General features: G+C 45.0%; 1 protein-coding gene across 2 annotated transcripts in view; it reads right to left on the bottom strand.

The window, feature by feature from the left end:
* The window catches only part of FRMPD2 (FERM and PDZ domain containing 2), a 101270-nt gene extending 85488 nt beyond the window's left edge, over positions 1 to 15782 (bottom strand). For both annotated transcript variants that reach the window (XM_030335233.1, XM_030335238.1), the window contains exons 1-2: positions 15658 to 15782; positions 896 to 1021 (exon numbers count right to left, since the gene is read on the bottom strand). In XM_030335233.1, the coding sequence (XP_030191093.1) occupies positions 896 to 1021; positions 15658 to 15682 (151 nt within the window). In that variant the 5' untranslated portion in view covers positions 15683 to 15782. The remainder of the gene's footprint in view (positions 1 to 895; positions 1022 to 15657) is intronic.
* Positions 15783 to 16483: the final 701 nt, after the last annotated feature.

Raw genomic sequence — 16483 nt, 5'->3', positions numbered from 1 at the left:
CAGCTTTCTCAGTAGAGGGCGCTAGAGAGACATGGCGGGAGGCGGGGCCCTCCCGCTGTTTCGGGTCTCAGAGCGCGGGCGGGAGGACACTTGGTGACGCTCTGCCCTGACAAAGGACCCGTGGTCCAGCACGCACCTCCCGGCCCCAAGTGATCACTGCTTCTGCACAGACGCCGCGGGCTCCAGGCCTCCTGGCAGCACTAGCTCCGGAAGTTATGTCTCCCCGCTGCCCTCCTCCATCCAGAGGGTCACCCTCGCCCCTGGTAGCTATTCCTGTGCCTAGCTTGTCCAGTGAATGCCAGACCCTTCTGGCCCCGCAAAGCAGCGAACTTCGCCTTCATCGTGGGCTCCAAGCACAGCAATTCCAGCAAATCTGAACCCCGATCTGGGGAAGGGGCTTCCCTTCCTAGTTTGTCCCTCACTGGTACTTCCCTCAGTCCTGGGGAACCATATCTTACAATTACTCTTCTGTTGAAATTTAATAATTCTTTATATTAACCTCCCTCCCGCTCTTTAGACCACCTAGCGTGTGGGTTCTAGCCCCTGATGGGGCACAGGTGATACACCATCTGGCAGGAGACAATATGGGAGTGTCAGCAGGGCAGCCCCCTGCCTCCTGTCCCTTATGCTCAGACTGTCCAGGTGTTGGGAGAGGCCCATATAGCTGCAGCCACTAGAAGCTCCCTAGAAGCAAGGCCTTTTTTCAATTCTGCTGCATGCCATGGGTCCAAGAGACAGGCCTGCCTTCCCAGGGCAACTCCATAGGCAGGTGTCATTTGACTACTTGATCTAATGCTTTGGACTGATAACAGATCTGAGAAGCAGCAGTCAGAGATGGCTTGGGAAGCTTTGCGTTCAACTCCCTGCAATTCATGTGGCCCAAACACCCTCTTACCTTCACGAATGTCTTCCAGGAGCCGCTCCGCAGCTAGGTACAAGAGGGACCAGATTTCCTCCTCCGACAGAGCTTCGCCCCTGACCTGCAGGGCGCTGGCCAGGGTCACAGAGGCCGGGCTCATGCCTGCAGAGACATGCGTGTGGCAGAGTCCCCACAACGTCCACCAGCTCTCTGGGCCCGTACTCACCGCTCCAGCCCAGGCACAGCCCGGCCCCCTCTGCGGCCTGGCAACACCATGTTTTCATCACCTGCATCCCCGGGGCTGGGCACAGGGCTAGGCACACAGAGGAAGCTACAGAAATGTTTTCTGGAGGGACCTGCAAGGCTGCCTGGCTGAATCAGTGAATGAGGAAATAAACTCCGAAATGAAAGCTTAGGCGAATGAATGAATGAATGAATGAACAAATGAACCATGAGAATGGCACCGCCCTCTGAGCTGGGCTGCGCTGTTGAAAAGAGCTCCCTTGGCCCAGGTAGCATCCTCTGCCTGCTCTCCTCTCTGTCTGGGAAAGTAGGTTAACGGCATTTTTTTTTTTAATCTCCACTACATGATTCATGGCTTTTCCCCTGCCACACGCCGAGTCGGATGTGGCGCCAGCACCAGCCCTGTCTGTAATGATCACGACACCTGCTTGAGGAGTGAAAATCACTGGAAGGAAGGCGAGTCCTGTGTTTTGAAAAAGTGCAGGCTCAGGGAAGCGCGGGACTGACCCGCCGGAGGAGGGGTGAGGGAGGCTGGTCTTCTCTTTTCCTCTCTTCTTAGAAGGGCTCCTTTCGACCAAAGCTGACATTTAAATGTCTGTCCTCCTGACACAGCTGCCACCCACTAATCTCCAGCCCCAGGTGGGGTGACAGCAGGAAGAGGCCAGGCAGGCTTTTCCTAATCCATTTACGTCATTGATCTTTTCTGCGGCCTCAGGGAGGGCGGGAGGGCAGTGTGGGGGGCAGGGCGGAGAGCACGTTATGGCACCCTCATCCCTCTGTCCAACATGGCCAAGCCAAGCTCTCCACTCACCGCCTGCTCAGCTCTACGTACGCCTGTAGTCCAACCTCCTCCGGCCTCAGGAAGAGAGTTGGACTCCCAGAAGAAAAAAGCCTTGCACGTCCTCCTCTCCCCTGGGGACCAGAGGTGTGCTGGAGCCAGACCTAGGCCGGAAGCTTGATGTGTGAGATGTTACAACAAGGAGTCTGCAAAGAAAGCCCGTCGTTCCCATTGGCAGACAGGAAGGCAGTCCAAGGTCACCCAGGTAAAAAGTAATAGATTCAAAGCTAAAGTGCAGGGCCTCTCTTGTCTTTCTTTTTTCTCTTCCTCCTACTTCTTTATCTAAACTTGGCTTGAGACATATGGATCAGGCATCCCCATGCTGCCACATGTTCCCAGCTCTCTGCAGCCAGCATAAAAGGCTACTTATTAGAGAACAAACAAAGGGACAAGATTAGGACTCTCAAATACGAAATCTCTGAATCTCAAGATTTCTCACGAAATACCAAATGTGGTGTGGTTTGTTTTCCCATCACTATATGACTAGAAAAAAATTGCATTAAAAGTATTTTAGGCTGGTGTGGTGTGGCTAGTCAAGACCATCATTTCAATATAGTAATTCAACTTTCAACAAATAGTGCTGGATTCATCACGGGAGAAAGAAAAAAAACCCTCTTATCTTATATAAAAATTAACTCAGGGCACCTGGGTGTCTCAGTCGGTTGAGAGTCCGACCTTGGCCCAGGTTAAGATCTGGGGCGCCTGGGTGGCTCAGTCGGTTGGGCGACCGACTTCAGCTCAGGTCATGATCTCACGGTCCGTGAGTTCGAGCCCCGTGTCAGGCTCTGTGCTGACAGCTCAGAGCCTGGAGCCTGCTTCGGATTCTGTGTCTCCCTCTCTCTCTGCCCCTCCCCTGCTCATGCTCTGTCTCTCTCTGTCTCAAAAATAAATAAAAACATTAAAAAAAAAAAAAGATCTCACAGTTCGTGAATTCAAGCTCCACATCAGGCTCGCTGCTGTCAGCACAGAGCCTGGAGCCTGCTTTGGATCCTCTGCCCATTTCTCTCTCCACCCCTCCTCTACTCATGCTCTCTCTCTCTCTCTCTCAGAAATGAATAAACATTTTAAAAAACTAAAAATTAACTGAAAATGAATCATAGACCTAATATAGAACATAAACTGTAAGTTTTTAGGAAATAACACATCGAGGCAAATATTCAGGATCTAGGATGAAGCAAAGAGTTCTTAGATTTGACACTGACATCATAGCTTAGCCTCGCCTACCTTACATGTGTTCAGAACACTCAGATTAGCCTACAGTTGGGCAAAATCACCTAACACGAAGCCCGTTTTATAATAGAGTGTTGAATATCTGATGTAATTTATTGAACACTGTACTGAAAGTGAAAAATAGAATGGTTTAAGCGTCTCGGTTGTTTACCCTTGTGACCACCTGGCTGACTGGGAGCTGAGGCTCCAGGCCACTGCCCAGCATCACGAGAGAGGATTGTAGTGCATCCTGCTAGCCCAGAAAAGGATCAAAATTCAATGTCTGAAGTACAGTTTCCACTGAATGTGTGTGGCTTTTGCACCATCGTAAAGTCAAAAACTTGTAACTCAAGCCATTACAAATTGGGGTCATCTATAAATAAAGAACTCTTGGGAAGCCTGGGTGGCTGAGTTGGTTAAGCGTCCGACTTTGGCTCAGATCATGATCTCACGGTTCAAGAGTTTGAGCCCCGTGTCAGGTTCTGTGCTGACAGCTCAGAGCCTGGAGCCTGCTTGGGATTCTGTGTGTGTGTGTATGTGTGTGTGTGTGTGTGTGTGTGTGTGTGTGTGTGTGTCTTTCCGCCCCTCCCCCACTCAAGCTCGGTCTCTCTCTGTCTCAAAAATAAATAAACACTAAAAAAAAAAGTATAAATAAAGAACCTCACAATTCACTGTAAAAAGACAACCTAATTTTAAAATGGGTAGAGACGTCAACTGTGCTTCAATAATAAATAAATTCAAAGTAGAATAAAAAAATGACTACAATAGGCAAAACTGAGAGTGTCAAAGGCCAACTGGAATGTATGGCCACCAAATCTTTTTTTAAATAGGCAAAGACTATGAACATACATTTCTCCAAAGATGTACAAATAACTGATAAGCACATGAAAAGTGCTCAACATAATTAGTCATTAGGTAAATGCAAATCAAAACCACAATGTGATACCATTTCAGATCTATAAGGATGGTTATAACCAAAAAGTGTTGACAAAAATGTGGAGAAATTGGAACCCTCACATATTGCTGATAGGGATGTAAAATAAGGTAGCCACTTTGGAAAACGGTTCAGCAGTTCCTCAAAGAGTTAATCATAGAGTTACCATGTGACTCCGCAATTCCACTCCTTGGTATATACCCAAGACAAATGAAAGCATATGTGACACCAAAACTTACGCACAAACATTCATAGCTGCATCCTTGATAGTATCCAAAAAGTGGAAACAACCCAAACGTTCCTTAACTAGTGAATAAATATACAAAATTGTATCCACATACAATGGAATGCTATCTGGCCATAAAAAGGAACAAAGTCCTGCTACATGCTGCAAGATGGATGAATCTTTTTTCTTATACCCCTTTATTAAGGTGTAACTGACATACGAAAATCTGTATATATTTAATGTATGCAACCTGATGAGTTTAGAGATAAGTACATATTCATGAAACCATCACCACAATCTATGCCATACAAGACCGATGAATCTTGAAAACAATCTGCCAAGTAAAGGAAGTCAGACACTAAAGGTCACATTTCATATGATTGCATTCGTAGGAAATATCCAGAAGAGGCGAATGAATAGAAACGGAAAGATCAGTGGTTTGGCAAGGGTTTGGGGGAAGGGCAGGTGGAGAGTGACTGAAGTGGGTATAGATTTCTTAACAGCTTAATGACAATACTCTGGAATTAGTTGTGATAGTTATACAATCTTGTGAACATACCAAAAACTTCTGAATTGTGAACATTAAAAGGTGACTTATGGTATGTGAATTACACCATAAATGTGAATAATTTTTTTTTAATTTTTTTTACATTTATTTATTTTTGAGAGACACAGAGACAGAGTGTGAGCAGGGGAGGGGCAGAGGGAGAGGGAGACTCAGAATCAGAAGCAGACTCCAGGCTCCGAGCTGTCAGCACAGAGCCCGACGTGGGGCTGGAACCCACAAACCATGAGATCATAACCTGAGCCTAAGTTGGACGCTTAACCGACTGAGCCACCCAGGTGCCCCCATAAATGTGAATAATTTTTGGGGCGCCTGGGTGGCGCAGTCGGTTAAGCGTCCGACTTCAGCCAGGTCACGATCTCGCAGTCCGTGAGTTCGAGCCCCGCGTCGGGCTCTGGGCTGATGGCTCAGAGCCTGGAGCCTGTTTCCGATTCTGTGTCTCCCTCTCTCTCTGCCCCTCCCCCATTCATGCTCTGTCTCTCTCTGTCCCAAAAATAAATAAACGTTGGAAAAAAAAATTTAAAAAAAAAAATGTGAATAATTTTTAAGAGAAAAGCAAGGAATGGAAAGGAACTTATAATTAAAAGACAGATCATGAGGTGCGTGGGTGGCTCAGTCAGTTAAGCATCTGACTTCAGCTCAGGTTGTGATCTTGCAGTCCATGAGTTCCAGCCCCACGTCAGGCTCTGTGCTGACAGTGCAGAGCCTGGAGCCTACTTCAGATCCTGTGTCTCCCCCTTCTTTCTGCCCCTCCCCCACTCATTCTCTCTCTCTCTCTCTCTCTCTCAAAAATAAATAAACATTTAAAAAAAATTTTTAAACACAGATCAAATTAATAAATGAGTAAAAGTAAATATAGTATCTAGGAATGTACATGTGAGGGACAAAGCTACAGAAACAAGAGGATGACTGTAAAAGTCTGGATAATGATTACCTTTGGGGGAGTGAGGGCCTGTGATTGAGATGGAGGATATGGAAGGGTTTCTGGAATGGGGGGCAAAGTCCTATTTCTTAGCCTCAGTGATGGCTCAAATAAGGTGTTCATCTTACAATGACTCGGTAAGCTAAACATTTGTTGTAACGGTTCTCTCGGTCCGTTCTTTTATAATAAGTTTAAAACAATTTCAAGCATTGCCCTGCTAAAAATGTTTTTAGGCAAATCCAAAAAATAGCACTCCATTTCCACCTCCTTTCTTGAAATACAAATCCAGCAATTTTCATCAGTTATGTTAGACTCTATCTGAAATCCTGCCAACAAATGCCAACCAGATTAAGAGGCCCAACCATTCTTTCCATCTAGGGTGGATAAGGAAACAGCCAACATCTAGAAAAGCACATAACTGCTCGGGTTGGCTAGTCAAACACCCCTCTCTGTGGTTGGAACCAAGAGTTCTTTGAGGCTTGAAGTTGCCATTCTCGTTGCTGGTGTATCAGGATTACAGCTTCCACGTCAAAGGCAACAAACCCCCAAACACAGGAGGTAATGCCAGCAAACTAGTCATCAGCCTCTCCATTAACAAAAAACAAAAAACAAAAAACAACAACAACAAACCCATCCCACTGTTCCAAGACATGTGCATGCTCCCACTGCAGAAAGAGATGTCTACATTCTGCTTTTCTGTACAAACTCTCTCTGACCCCAGGGCCACAGATAAACGTGACATTCTGTCCACAGGAGTGAGTTGTGCCTCCAGGGAGTGCCAACACTTGGGAACCATTGGTGGCCCCGAATTTCCACAGCAGCCCTGACCACACCCCTCCACTCTGGTAGGCAGTAACCTGTTTGGGGATATACTTCAGGGACTCCATTTCAGTCCACTAGTCCTTAAGAAGCAACCCAAATATATGTTAACATTGCAATATTGCAAATTCCATTTCAGGGCCAGCTGACAACACCAATACAAGGAGACACTCCCTAGCGCTTACTGTGCACCAGGCACTGTTCCAAGGGCTTTATGTGCACCAGTCCCGGTTTATGAGACAGCCGCCATCAGCCCTGCCCTGGCATGCCGTGATGCCTCCGGGCTTGCATCCAAGTGTTTGTCTACACAGTCTGGTGTACCACTGCACCGTGAACTGGAAGGGGACCATTAACCATCTAAGGGACAGAGAGATCCCACCACACAGATAAACCCTGCCTTCCTGCCACTGAGGATGCTCTGGGAAAGCGTCCAGCCCATGGCCATGCTTCTGGGGGGACAACTCTGTTGTCTCTCATTCACTTCCCAGGCTCACACCTCTGTGGGCCAAGTCCTGTATGTTGACTCGATTCTCCGAACGCTTCTGCAGTCATCTCGTAACCCAAAAGTCTCCTCCATCTGAGGCCTCATTGCTGTTCAGGAGTTTCCTCAGGCTCCCTTCCGTAAGTTCCCATGCTATGGTGCATTCTGTCTCTAGGGACTCTCCTCTACTGGCCTCCGGCTTCATAGCCCTTCTCTGGTCTGGCTCGGCCTAGAAGCTCTGCCCATGCCCTCGACATCCTTGCCTCAGCCATCCCTTTATTTAACAAATCCTACCAAGGAGTTAGTATATTTTAAGCTGTAAATAGAAACATGAAAATATAACATCCTACCCTGGCAAGTCTTACATTCTAGTGGGGATGGGCAGAGGGGCACCGATACCAAACAGGTAAACAGAGGAACAAAATAAGTCCACAGAGAGATAGACTGTGAAGAAGAGGTAGACAAGGCTGTGCACTTGAGCCGGAGTGGTCAAGGAAGGCACCATATGAGCTGAGACTTGAAGGTTGAGAAGGTGCCTGCGAGGGAAGTGGAAGGGACAAGGCACACTGCCTCTGGTCTCGTGGGGACAGCCAGTGGGTGACCACTCCCTCCCTGAAACACTACCCGTTGCTTCAGATCCCGGTTTCCCGTGACTCCCTCTCGCTGTCCCTGGAACGTCGTCCCCCAGGATGCTAGCTCCGGCCCTGTGCTGGTTTCCTATGGCTGCTGGGACAAATTACCACCAGCCTGATGGATGAAAGCAACAGAAATTTATCATCTCAGAGAAATCAGTTTCACTGAGCTGAAATCGGGCTGTGGGCAGGGCCGCATTCCCTCCAGAAGTTCCAAGGGAGGGTCTGCTCCTTGTCTCTTCCTGTTTCTAGTGGCAGCCAGCATTTCTTGACTTGTGGCCACATCATTCTAATGTCTGCCTCCATGGTCTCATCACCTTCTCTTCTATTTTAAATCTCCCTCTGTCTGCCTCTTACAAGGATATTTGTGATTGCATCTAGTAGGGCCTGCCTAGATGATCCAGGATAATCTCCCCATTTCAAGACCCTTTAACCTCATCACATCTGCAGTTGTTTTTGCCATTTAAGGTAGTATTCATGGATTCCACAGATCAGGATGTATATATCTTTTTTGTGGTGGGGGGAAGCATTGTTCAACCTACCACCAGCTCTTTTTCATTCAACTGTCTACTGTTGGCTAAAAAAAGACGTGAGCTCTGGGAGGTTGAAACTCCAGCTCCCTAACTTCCTGGCTATGTGAGCTTGGGCACAGAGCATATATATACTTAACCTCTCTGAGCCTCAGTTTTGTCATCTGGGATATAATGTTAATCATAGCATCTACATCATGTAACTGTTAGGAAATTATATTCAAGGGCTCAGTATGTAAAATGTGATGAACACATCTTATTTCCATTTCTTTCCATCTCTGCTCTAACCACCCAGAAAGGGATTTTAAGCATCAAAGCTGCTGAGAAGTTTCCAAGTATGAGATTCTTAAGATATGGTGTTAATTGTTTCCATCTGTCTGCCAGGATTGAGGTGCTATAAACAACCCATTTTAAACCTTAGCAAAATGCCTAAAATATCTCAAGGTCCCCAAAATAGACACCCTAGGGAGGAACCAGGGAAGGATGTGGGGCTCCCAAGGAATCAAAGCTCTCAGAATGATCCTTTTGCCTTCCTCCTTTTGGTCCTTATGTTTCCCTTCATTCCTTCTCCCTTTGGACATTCATTAAAAACCATCTGCTTGCACTCAGACCAAAATCTGAGCAAAACTTTCCAGAAGGCAAATGGCATCATTCCCCCAGGAGGGAAAGTCAGCTTCTGCCTCATCTGGGCTCCATTGAAAGCCTCATCTGGGCTAAAGGTGTCAGGGCTCTTAACTTCCAGCACTCTCCTACTGGGAGATCCTTGGAAGCTGATCTCAGTTCTGAGTTCTTCACACAGATCCTGCCCTACTGCCCTATATAAATACTGGCTGTAGCACCAACGTAGTGTGACCTTGAGCAAGATCACTCTCAAAATCTCTTCTCCCCGCTGTAAAATGGAGATGATACGTCCTGCCTTACAAGATGGTTGTGAGAAGCAGAACAAGCTAATGAGAACGTGGCAACTAGCAGATGTCCTACCTTTCTTCAGTGTTCCCAGATGGAACCTTGCATTTGTAGATAAGAGAATGGATGTTCCAGTACAGAAAAACATTTAGAGTGTTTTAAAGGAGGGTTTTCCTCATTGCCCATATTTGCTTACATTCGACTTACCTCATATTTGCTACATTCCTATATAACCCGTGCTGATAAGACCAGTTTTTTATTTGAGTGAATGCATTCAGGGACACGGCATATTTTATAGGAAATGGAAAATTAGTATTGGACAACAATAGAAGGTAATTATCTATTTCTTTTAAATCCTTGAATTCTTGCCAGATAATATTGCCTTCCAATGGTCCCAAAGCCTGGTCTTTCATTGTGAAAGGAGCCATTCGTTTGAGAAATGTGAAAGCCTAGGGTTCCAGACAGACTTTCTTCTTGACATAATCGGAAGAATTTAAGTAAAATGTCAAAAATATAATTCACTGTTATTAATGCACTTCGTGTTCCACCTGTGTTCTTTGGTCCTGCTTGTCCTTTAGGAAGAGCTGTATCCTCCATTTCTAAGGCTGCAGGGCCAGTTTTAATGTAATTCATACTCAGAGATGATTGATTGAGTCCTCACCAATTTTACTTGAAGGCAATGCCTTCCAAGGAGAATAGCCCTTTGCAGCTTATAGAGTTTGCATACATTTTTGTGATTCCCACAAAAATCCTTCAAGGCAAGGCAAAATGATCCCCATATCCAGATGAGGAAACTGAGAATTTAACTGACTTAAGGTCCCCAAATTTGCATGGCTAGTAAGTGCCATTTAAGTTTCTAAAGGAGGGGATGGTGGGCTTGTAAGCTAACAAGACTAATTGAAGCTACGTATGTTTAAATCATTATTCAGTTTATTCAAAGTTGTGAATTTTAGGTGAGAATCAGTCTTGTTAGGTTGATAAGAATGGTCTGGTATTTCAGGACAGCTGCTTTGGGGCTGTAGAAAAATAATAATAATAAAATAAAATAAAGTTGTGAATTTTAACAGCTGCTGTCTTGAGCCTTCAAATTCAGCTTTAAAGTATTAAGATCCATTCATCTGGTGATTTATATATAAAAAGAGCTACTTCACATGATTTTTTTTAATGTTTATTTTTGAGAGAGAGAGAGAGAGAGAGAGAGCAGGGGAGGGGCAGAGAGAGGGAGACAACAGAATCTGAAGCAGCCTCCAGGCTCTGAGCCGTCAGCACAGAGCCTGACATGGGGCTTAAACTCACGAACCACAAGATCATGACCTGAGCCAAAGTCGAATGCTTAACCGGCTAAGCCACCCAGCGCCCCTATTTCACATGATATTTGACTAATGTTCACCTAATTTATAATATAACTGTTGTCAGCAGTTCTCCAGAGAACCAGGTTTATGGATATATATGAAGTTAAATATATTTATTTAAATTTAAATATATTTATTTAAATATAAATTATATTTATAATTTTTTGTTTAAATTGGCTCACATGAATGCGGGGCTGGCAAGTCTGAAATCCACAGGACAGACTAGTGGGCTAGAAACTTGTGTAGGCGTTGATGTTGTTGTCTTTTTGTTTTTAAGTTTATTTATTATTTATTTTGAGAGAGAGAGAGAGTAAGTAGAGGAGGGGCAGAGAGAGAGAGGGAGAGAGAGAATCCCAAACAGGCTCTGTGCTGTTAGCGTGGAGCCCCGATGCAGGGCTCAATCCCACAAACCATGAGATCATGACCTGAGCCAAAATCAAGAGTCAGATGCTCAACCAACTGAGCCACTCAGGTGCCCTGATGCTATAGTCTTGAGGCACAAGACTATATTCTCCTTTGAGGGAACCTCGGTTTTGCTTTTAAGGTTTTTCAACTGACTGGCTTGGGCTCACCCACATTACATATATTCCTTAATTTAATGTCAACTGATTATAGACGTTAACCCCATCTATAAAGCACCTTCATAGCAAAAGTCTTACCATTGCCCCAATCCAGTCTCCATCCTACAGAGAGACCTCTTCCTAAAACACATTTGACCATATGACTCTTCCACATTAAAGCCTTCAGTGGCTTTGTGTTTTCCATAGAATCATTTCCATTTCCTGACTCCTAAACAAAGCTTATGCGACCTCCAGTCCACCCTTCCACACTGATCTCCAGCGACTTCCCCTTGCCTCCATAGCCTCTCTCCAAGTTCCAGATGCACCACACCCCTCTCATCTCCTGTCCTCCCCAGGGTTGTGTGGGGACACTCCCACCTGGAGCTCCTTCTTCCCTGAGTGAGTTGGGAGCTGTCTGCACTCTGTGCACCAGCAACATACAGAAAAGATACCAATACATGAAATGAATGAAATACTTAGGTGACACTTTCTTTAAAGGTCCAACACATTTCCTACCTAGCCAGATACTTTTCCACACCTCTTTAACCTACGGAGAAGTAAGTTCTGACCACTTAGTCTCAAAATATACCACTTGACTGGCACCAGCCCACCACGAACTGGTCCTTTTCCACCATTCTGTGGATCTCCTTCCTGCTTTCCTTCACCACCTACTCTGTTTCCGACGATGTTGGGCTATTATAACCATTTTAACTCAAGGAATTATAGGGAAAAGGAGGTAATTCAGTAAGAACTAAGGCAAGAAAAAGGAGAAGAGCAATTAGAAATAGGGCTACCAGTGACCAAGAATAAAATGAAGACCAAGTCTGGGGCAGGGGAGTTAGTCTGACTGTCTTAGGCAAGAGAGTTCAGAGAGGAAAACGGCTAAAAACATTGACCTCAGGGCCAATAAATATTGAAAGGAAAACGGAAATAGCAAAGCATAGTGGCTGAGAGGGCAGGTTCTGAGGTCAGAGTCGGGCTAACCCCTGTCTACCTTGGGTAACTTATTTTTTCTCCTCGATACTCGTCTGTAACATGAATTATTGCATCTGACACGTGGTAGCTTGTCAATAAATGCTAGCCGTTCATATGATTAACATTGAATATAAAGTGAGGGCAGGGGATAGGGTGGGGACAAACCCACAGAACTCGGGCTTGAGAGCAGAAATGGCTTTACCAGTGGGACTACAGATGCCAGCGACCCCAGTCCTTGCTACTCAAAGTGTGGTCCCTCAGACCAGCCACGTGGGCATCACCCAGGAACTTGTTAGAAATGCAGACTCAGGCCTTCCCTGGGCCCTTTAAGTCAGAATCCGTATTTTAACAGGATAATCTGCACATTACAAGTTCCAGACAGAACTGCCCTAGGTCCCATTGCTTATTTGGAAGACCCAGTTATAGATGGGCAATGACTGCAGCCAGTTTGAATTTAGAGATAGAATTACTGTGTGAGGTAACCAGGGAGACCCCCTACCTAGTCCTTGGCAATGCTCCAGGGTATTTGGGTGACTATTCTCTTAGATTTAAGGGGAGGAGTTTGGTGGAAGACTTATGAACTGAGGCCATAAACTCAGGCTGGCTGCACAGTGTCAGGCGGGCTTACATGGCCTGAACACAGAAGCCGTGAGTGGAGGGGACCTGTACAAGGGGACAATAGGTGGGAGAGAGGTGACTACCAGGATCAGAGACTAGGCAAATTGAGAGGGGGAGAGATGGTGAAAAGGGCTGTTTTCCTGTGTCCTCCCTTACAGGCTGCACGCCCACCCCACACTACCCTGTCCCACCGAAAGCACTCCCTTGGTCCAGCCAGACCCTCTGAGCATGGCCTGCCCTTCCTCCATAACCTCACGTCCAATGAGCACGACTGACAGAGAGGCAGCCTGGGCAAGGGGCAGCACCCAAGAAGGGTTGCATCACTTTCCAGACATCCCTGAAGGCTTAAAATACAGTTTGTAGAGAGCAGAATCACCTTCAATTTCTAGAAAGGCAAAGTAAACATTACCTTAAAAATAAAAGGATTAATGCAGACCAACTTGGCCAAGATAAATTCCATCAAACACAGATATCCCCTAGCAGGGGAGTGAGCAAGGATTCTGCAGGCATCTGAAAAAGTCCAGTGACTTCTCTTCAAGACTGCGAATAGCCCTCAACCTTCTCCACTCTGTATTTAAATCCACAGTCCTCTTTCTTTATCAGTCTTTTCAAATAATCTAACATCGCTTTGCACCCCTGAATCCAATCCTGTATTTCTTGTTTTGGTGGTTGATGTGTTTGTCCATAGAGAGAAACACATATTCCTCTTAACTCCTTTCTTCATCCCTGCTTCTCCTGATCATCATATTCCCCTCCCCGTGGATTCTGCCTCTTTAAAACTCTCTGGGCCCCTTTGCTGTGCTGAAGAAGACTCCTACTCACCAGTGAGAGTCAATGAATGTCCAGGGATTTTGCAAGCTGGATGTTAAACATAGCTGTTGTGAAAAATCAAATTACAGAAACTTCCAATTAAATAAATTATATTAATAATATATTCAATATATTTCCTAATTGTTTCACTACATTTCATTATTGTCCATGCTCTTCAGCTCATTTAAATCAATTGCATTTGCATGGTGGAAATACTATATAATGGTGTGCTAATACACAGCTCTTCAAACTTTGCGTTCAGTGATATCACACTGGGAGCTTGGAATTGACCATAGAGGCAGTATTCACACCACAGAAACTGACAGAAGCTACAAATCAGGGCTTGGTTTGTTGTTTTGTTGATTATCTAGACTTAAGAAAGTGATGGAGAAAATGTTAATAATTCAGATTAAATCTAAAAGTGTGTTGTGTCTACAGCTGTTATATTGTGAATAGTGCAAAAATTGAGGAACTATTCTTCCAGAATTCAAAAATTATGATCCAGTTCAGCAGTTCCTCATGTCACGGAGAAATGAGCAAAGTTAAAACATTCACGTTCATTGCTTAACTTTCTTCTGACTTGTCAACGTAAACAAAGATATCAGCCAACATTCATGTTGGAACTATATTCAGTGGTCAATTGCAAACATAGACTGACTAAGGATGTAAGAGTTCAGCAAAATCAATGTTTGCATTCTGTGTGAATCTATTGGCTGTACGGAAGTTGCAAAAGAGACTATGCTGTATTTTACTACTTATAAATTGTGCAACATGAGCATCCTTCATATAAATAAAATTTATAACAAACCTATATTATGTACATGTATGCATGTTTGTTTATCTTTCTTTTCACACTGCTGGCAGCCCTTGCTTGACAGGTCTATACATCCCCAAACTGTTTCCTTAGGTTAGTCTATCTGTCAACTTTTCAGGCTTCATCCCCTCCAACCCAACATGTATATTACTACCAGAGTAATCTTTCTAATATTTAAATGCAATCATGACATCCCCTCATTAAAATTATCAATGGCTTTCCAGAACTTTCTGAATGAAATGCAAGCCATAGAAGGCTTTCCTTGCTCTACCCTATTCACCTACGCAGACTTCTTTCTTATCAGATGCCCACACTCACGTCTCACTACAGTTATGCCAAACTGCCTGATATTCCCAGAACATGCTTTACTTATTCATGCCACTGGGCTTTTGCACATGCTTTCCTCTGCCTGGCATAGCTTGCCCCAACCCCTCTCCTCCTACTCCTGCTAGTTCCCACCGAACATTCAAACCGCTCTCAAATATCATCTCTTCCGGTAGCCTACACCACTTCAGCACTTGCTGCTGCCACATGTCACCTTGTAGGCTCACCTCTTTTGGCTCCTGCGCTCACCCGGAAGAGCCTCTGAGCAGAGAGAGGTGTCCCCAGTACTTAGCACTTGGCTTGGCAGCCAGGAGATAGGTGGTAAGTGCTTGCTGAATTGATTACTTCGTCCATTTCAGCTCTAATCTGTAGCAAATGACAGGATGTAGCCAGGAGAAATATGCATACCTCATCTCTGAATTTAATTGTTACTTAAAAAACAAAAGCCAGATGAATCATTGATAATTTTATTCCCCATTGTTTTGTGGAAGTCAACCAGATAAAACCTGAAACTCTTTACTCTAAAGCATTGACCTTCTTTAAGCACAACCAAATTACTCATTTCTGAAAGATAGTGAGTTATCACTTACTAAGAGCTACGTCTATGCCTCAAGCATGTGCTAAGTGCTTGATATATGCCATTTCGTGTATCCTTAATCGCCCTATAATGTAGGTATTTATTATCCCCATTTTACAGATGAGGAAACTGAGTCTCAGGGAAGTTGCCTTTGCTTTGAATTTGAATTCACGAAAAGATGCTGAATAGCAAAGCAATGACTTAAACAAGGGTTGGTCTGACTCTAAACCCCATGTTTCCTCTGCTGAGCCCATTCGTTACTGCTTTAAAGCAAATTCACCATTTGAATCAGGTCCCACTAGTAGCCTGGAACAAATAACACTCCAAATAATACCACAGAGTCACTAGCACAGGACTTAGTCCAGTTGTGTTCTCCTTATTCCTGATACCCAAGCCAGTGAATGGATTTGCCCTTCCCCCGACCCAGATTTACAGAAGAAAAGTGAACAACACGGAGAAATACCTGTGTTCTGAGTCAGAGGTTGCATGTGAAATTCTCTGTGATCGTGATCGGGTCTAGGCCTCCATCACACAATTTTCCAACAATGAGCAGGGATCTCGTTCACCTCTCTGCTGAGCTGCCACGGCCACGGGCGCTGCCGCCTCTGTTTACTGTTTGTTACTAAGCACTTGGCTGCCCAGCGAGTGAGTCAACGGGGCCTTTCCTTTCCTGCCACTGGCTCTCTTGCCCTGAGCCCTGTGCAGTCTCCAGTCGCAGGCAGAGCCATCCCGCCATGGCTTCGTCCCCAAGGCCGGTGACCTGTGAGAGAGCTTGTAAGAGCTCAACTGGATTAGGTGCCACTGAAGACAATAGGATTGTGGCTCAGCAGGGGCTTTTACACTGATGTCACTTTATCTCCTGGTCCAATCAAAAGAAAGAGCCCTGCGAAGAACCAGGGGGCCCGCCAAGAGCCGAGTCTTAGTTTCATTAATTCAGCAGCCCTCCATGCCCTTTAACAGAGGCAGACTTTAGACTTGTACCCAACGGGGCAGAGTAACATGTAAGATCGTGATGAGGAACCGTGACCTGGAGCTGCGAACGGGAAGGCAAGAGGAATGCCTTGATCACAAGAATCACAAGAAGGTTGTGATTTTTACACACACACAAAAATAATCCTCACAATAATATAAATAAATAAAGGGGCAGAAGGAAATTTTTGCAGGTGACGGATATGTTTATGGCATAGATCGTAGTGAGGGTTTCACTGGAGGATATTTATCTCCAAACTCATCAAATTAAATCCACGAAATATAGACAACTCTTTTATGTCAGTCATACCTCAATAAAA

Source organism: Lynx canadensis, chromosome D2 (genome assembly GCF_007474595.2).
Source record: "Lynx canadensis isolate LIC74 chromosome D2, mLynCan4.pri.v2, whole genome shotgun sequence".
In the NCBI taxonomy this organism is placed as follows: Eukaryota; Metazoa; Chordata; class Mammalia; order Carnivora; family Felidae; genus Lynx; species Lynx canadensis.
The sequence above is the reverse complement of the archived record's forward strand: the minus strand, read 5'-3'. Positions and strand labels throughout refer to the sequence as shown.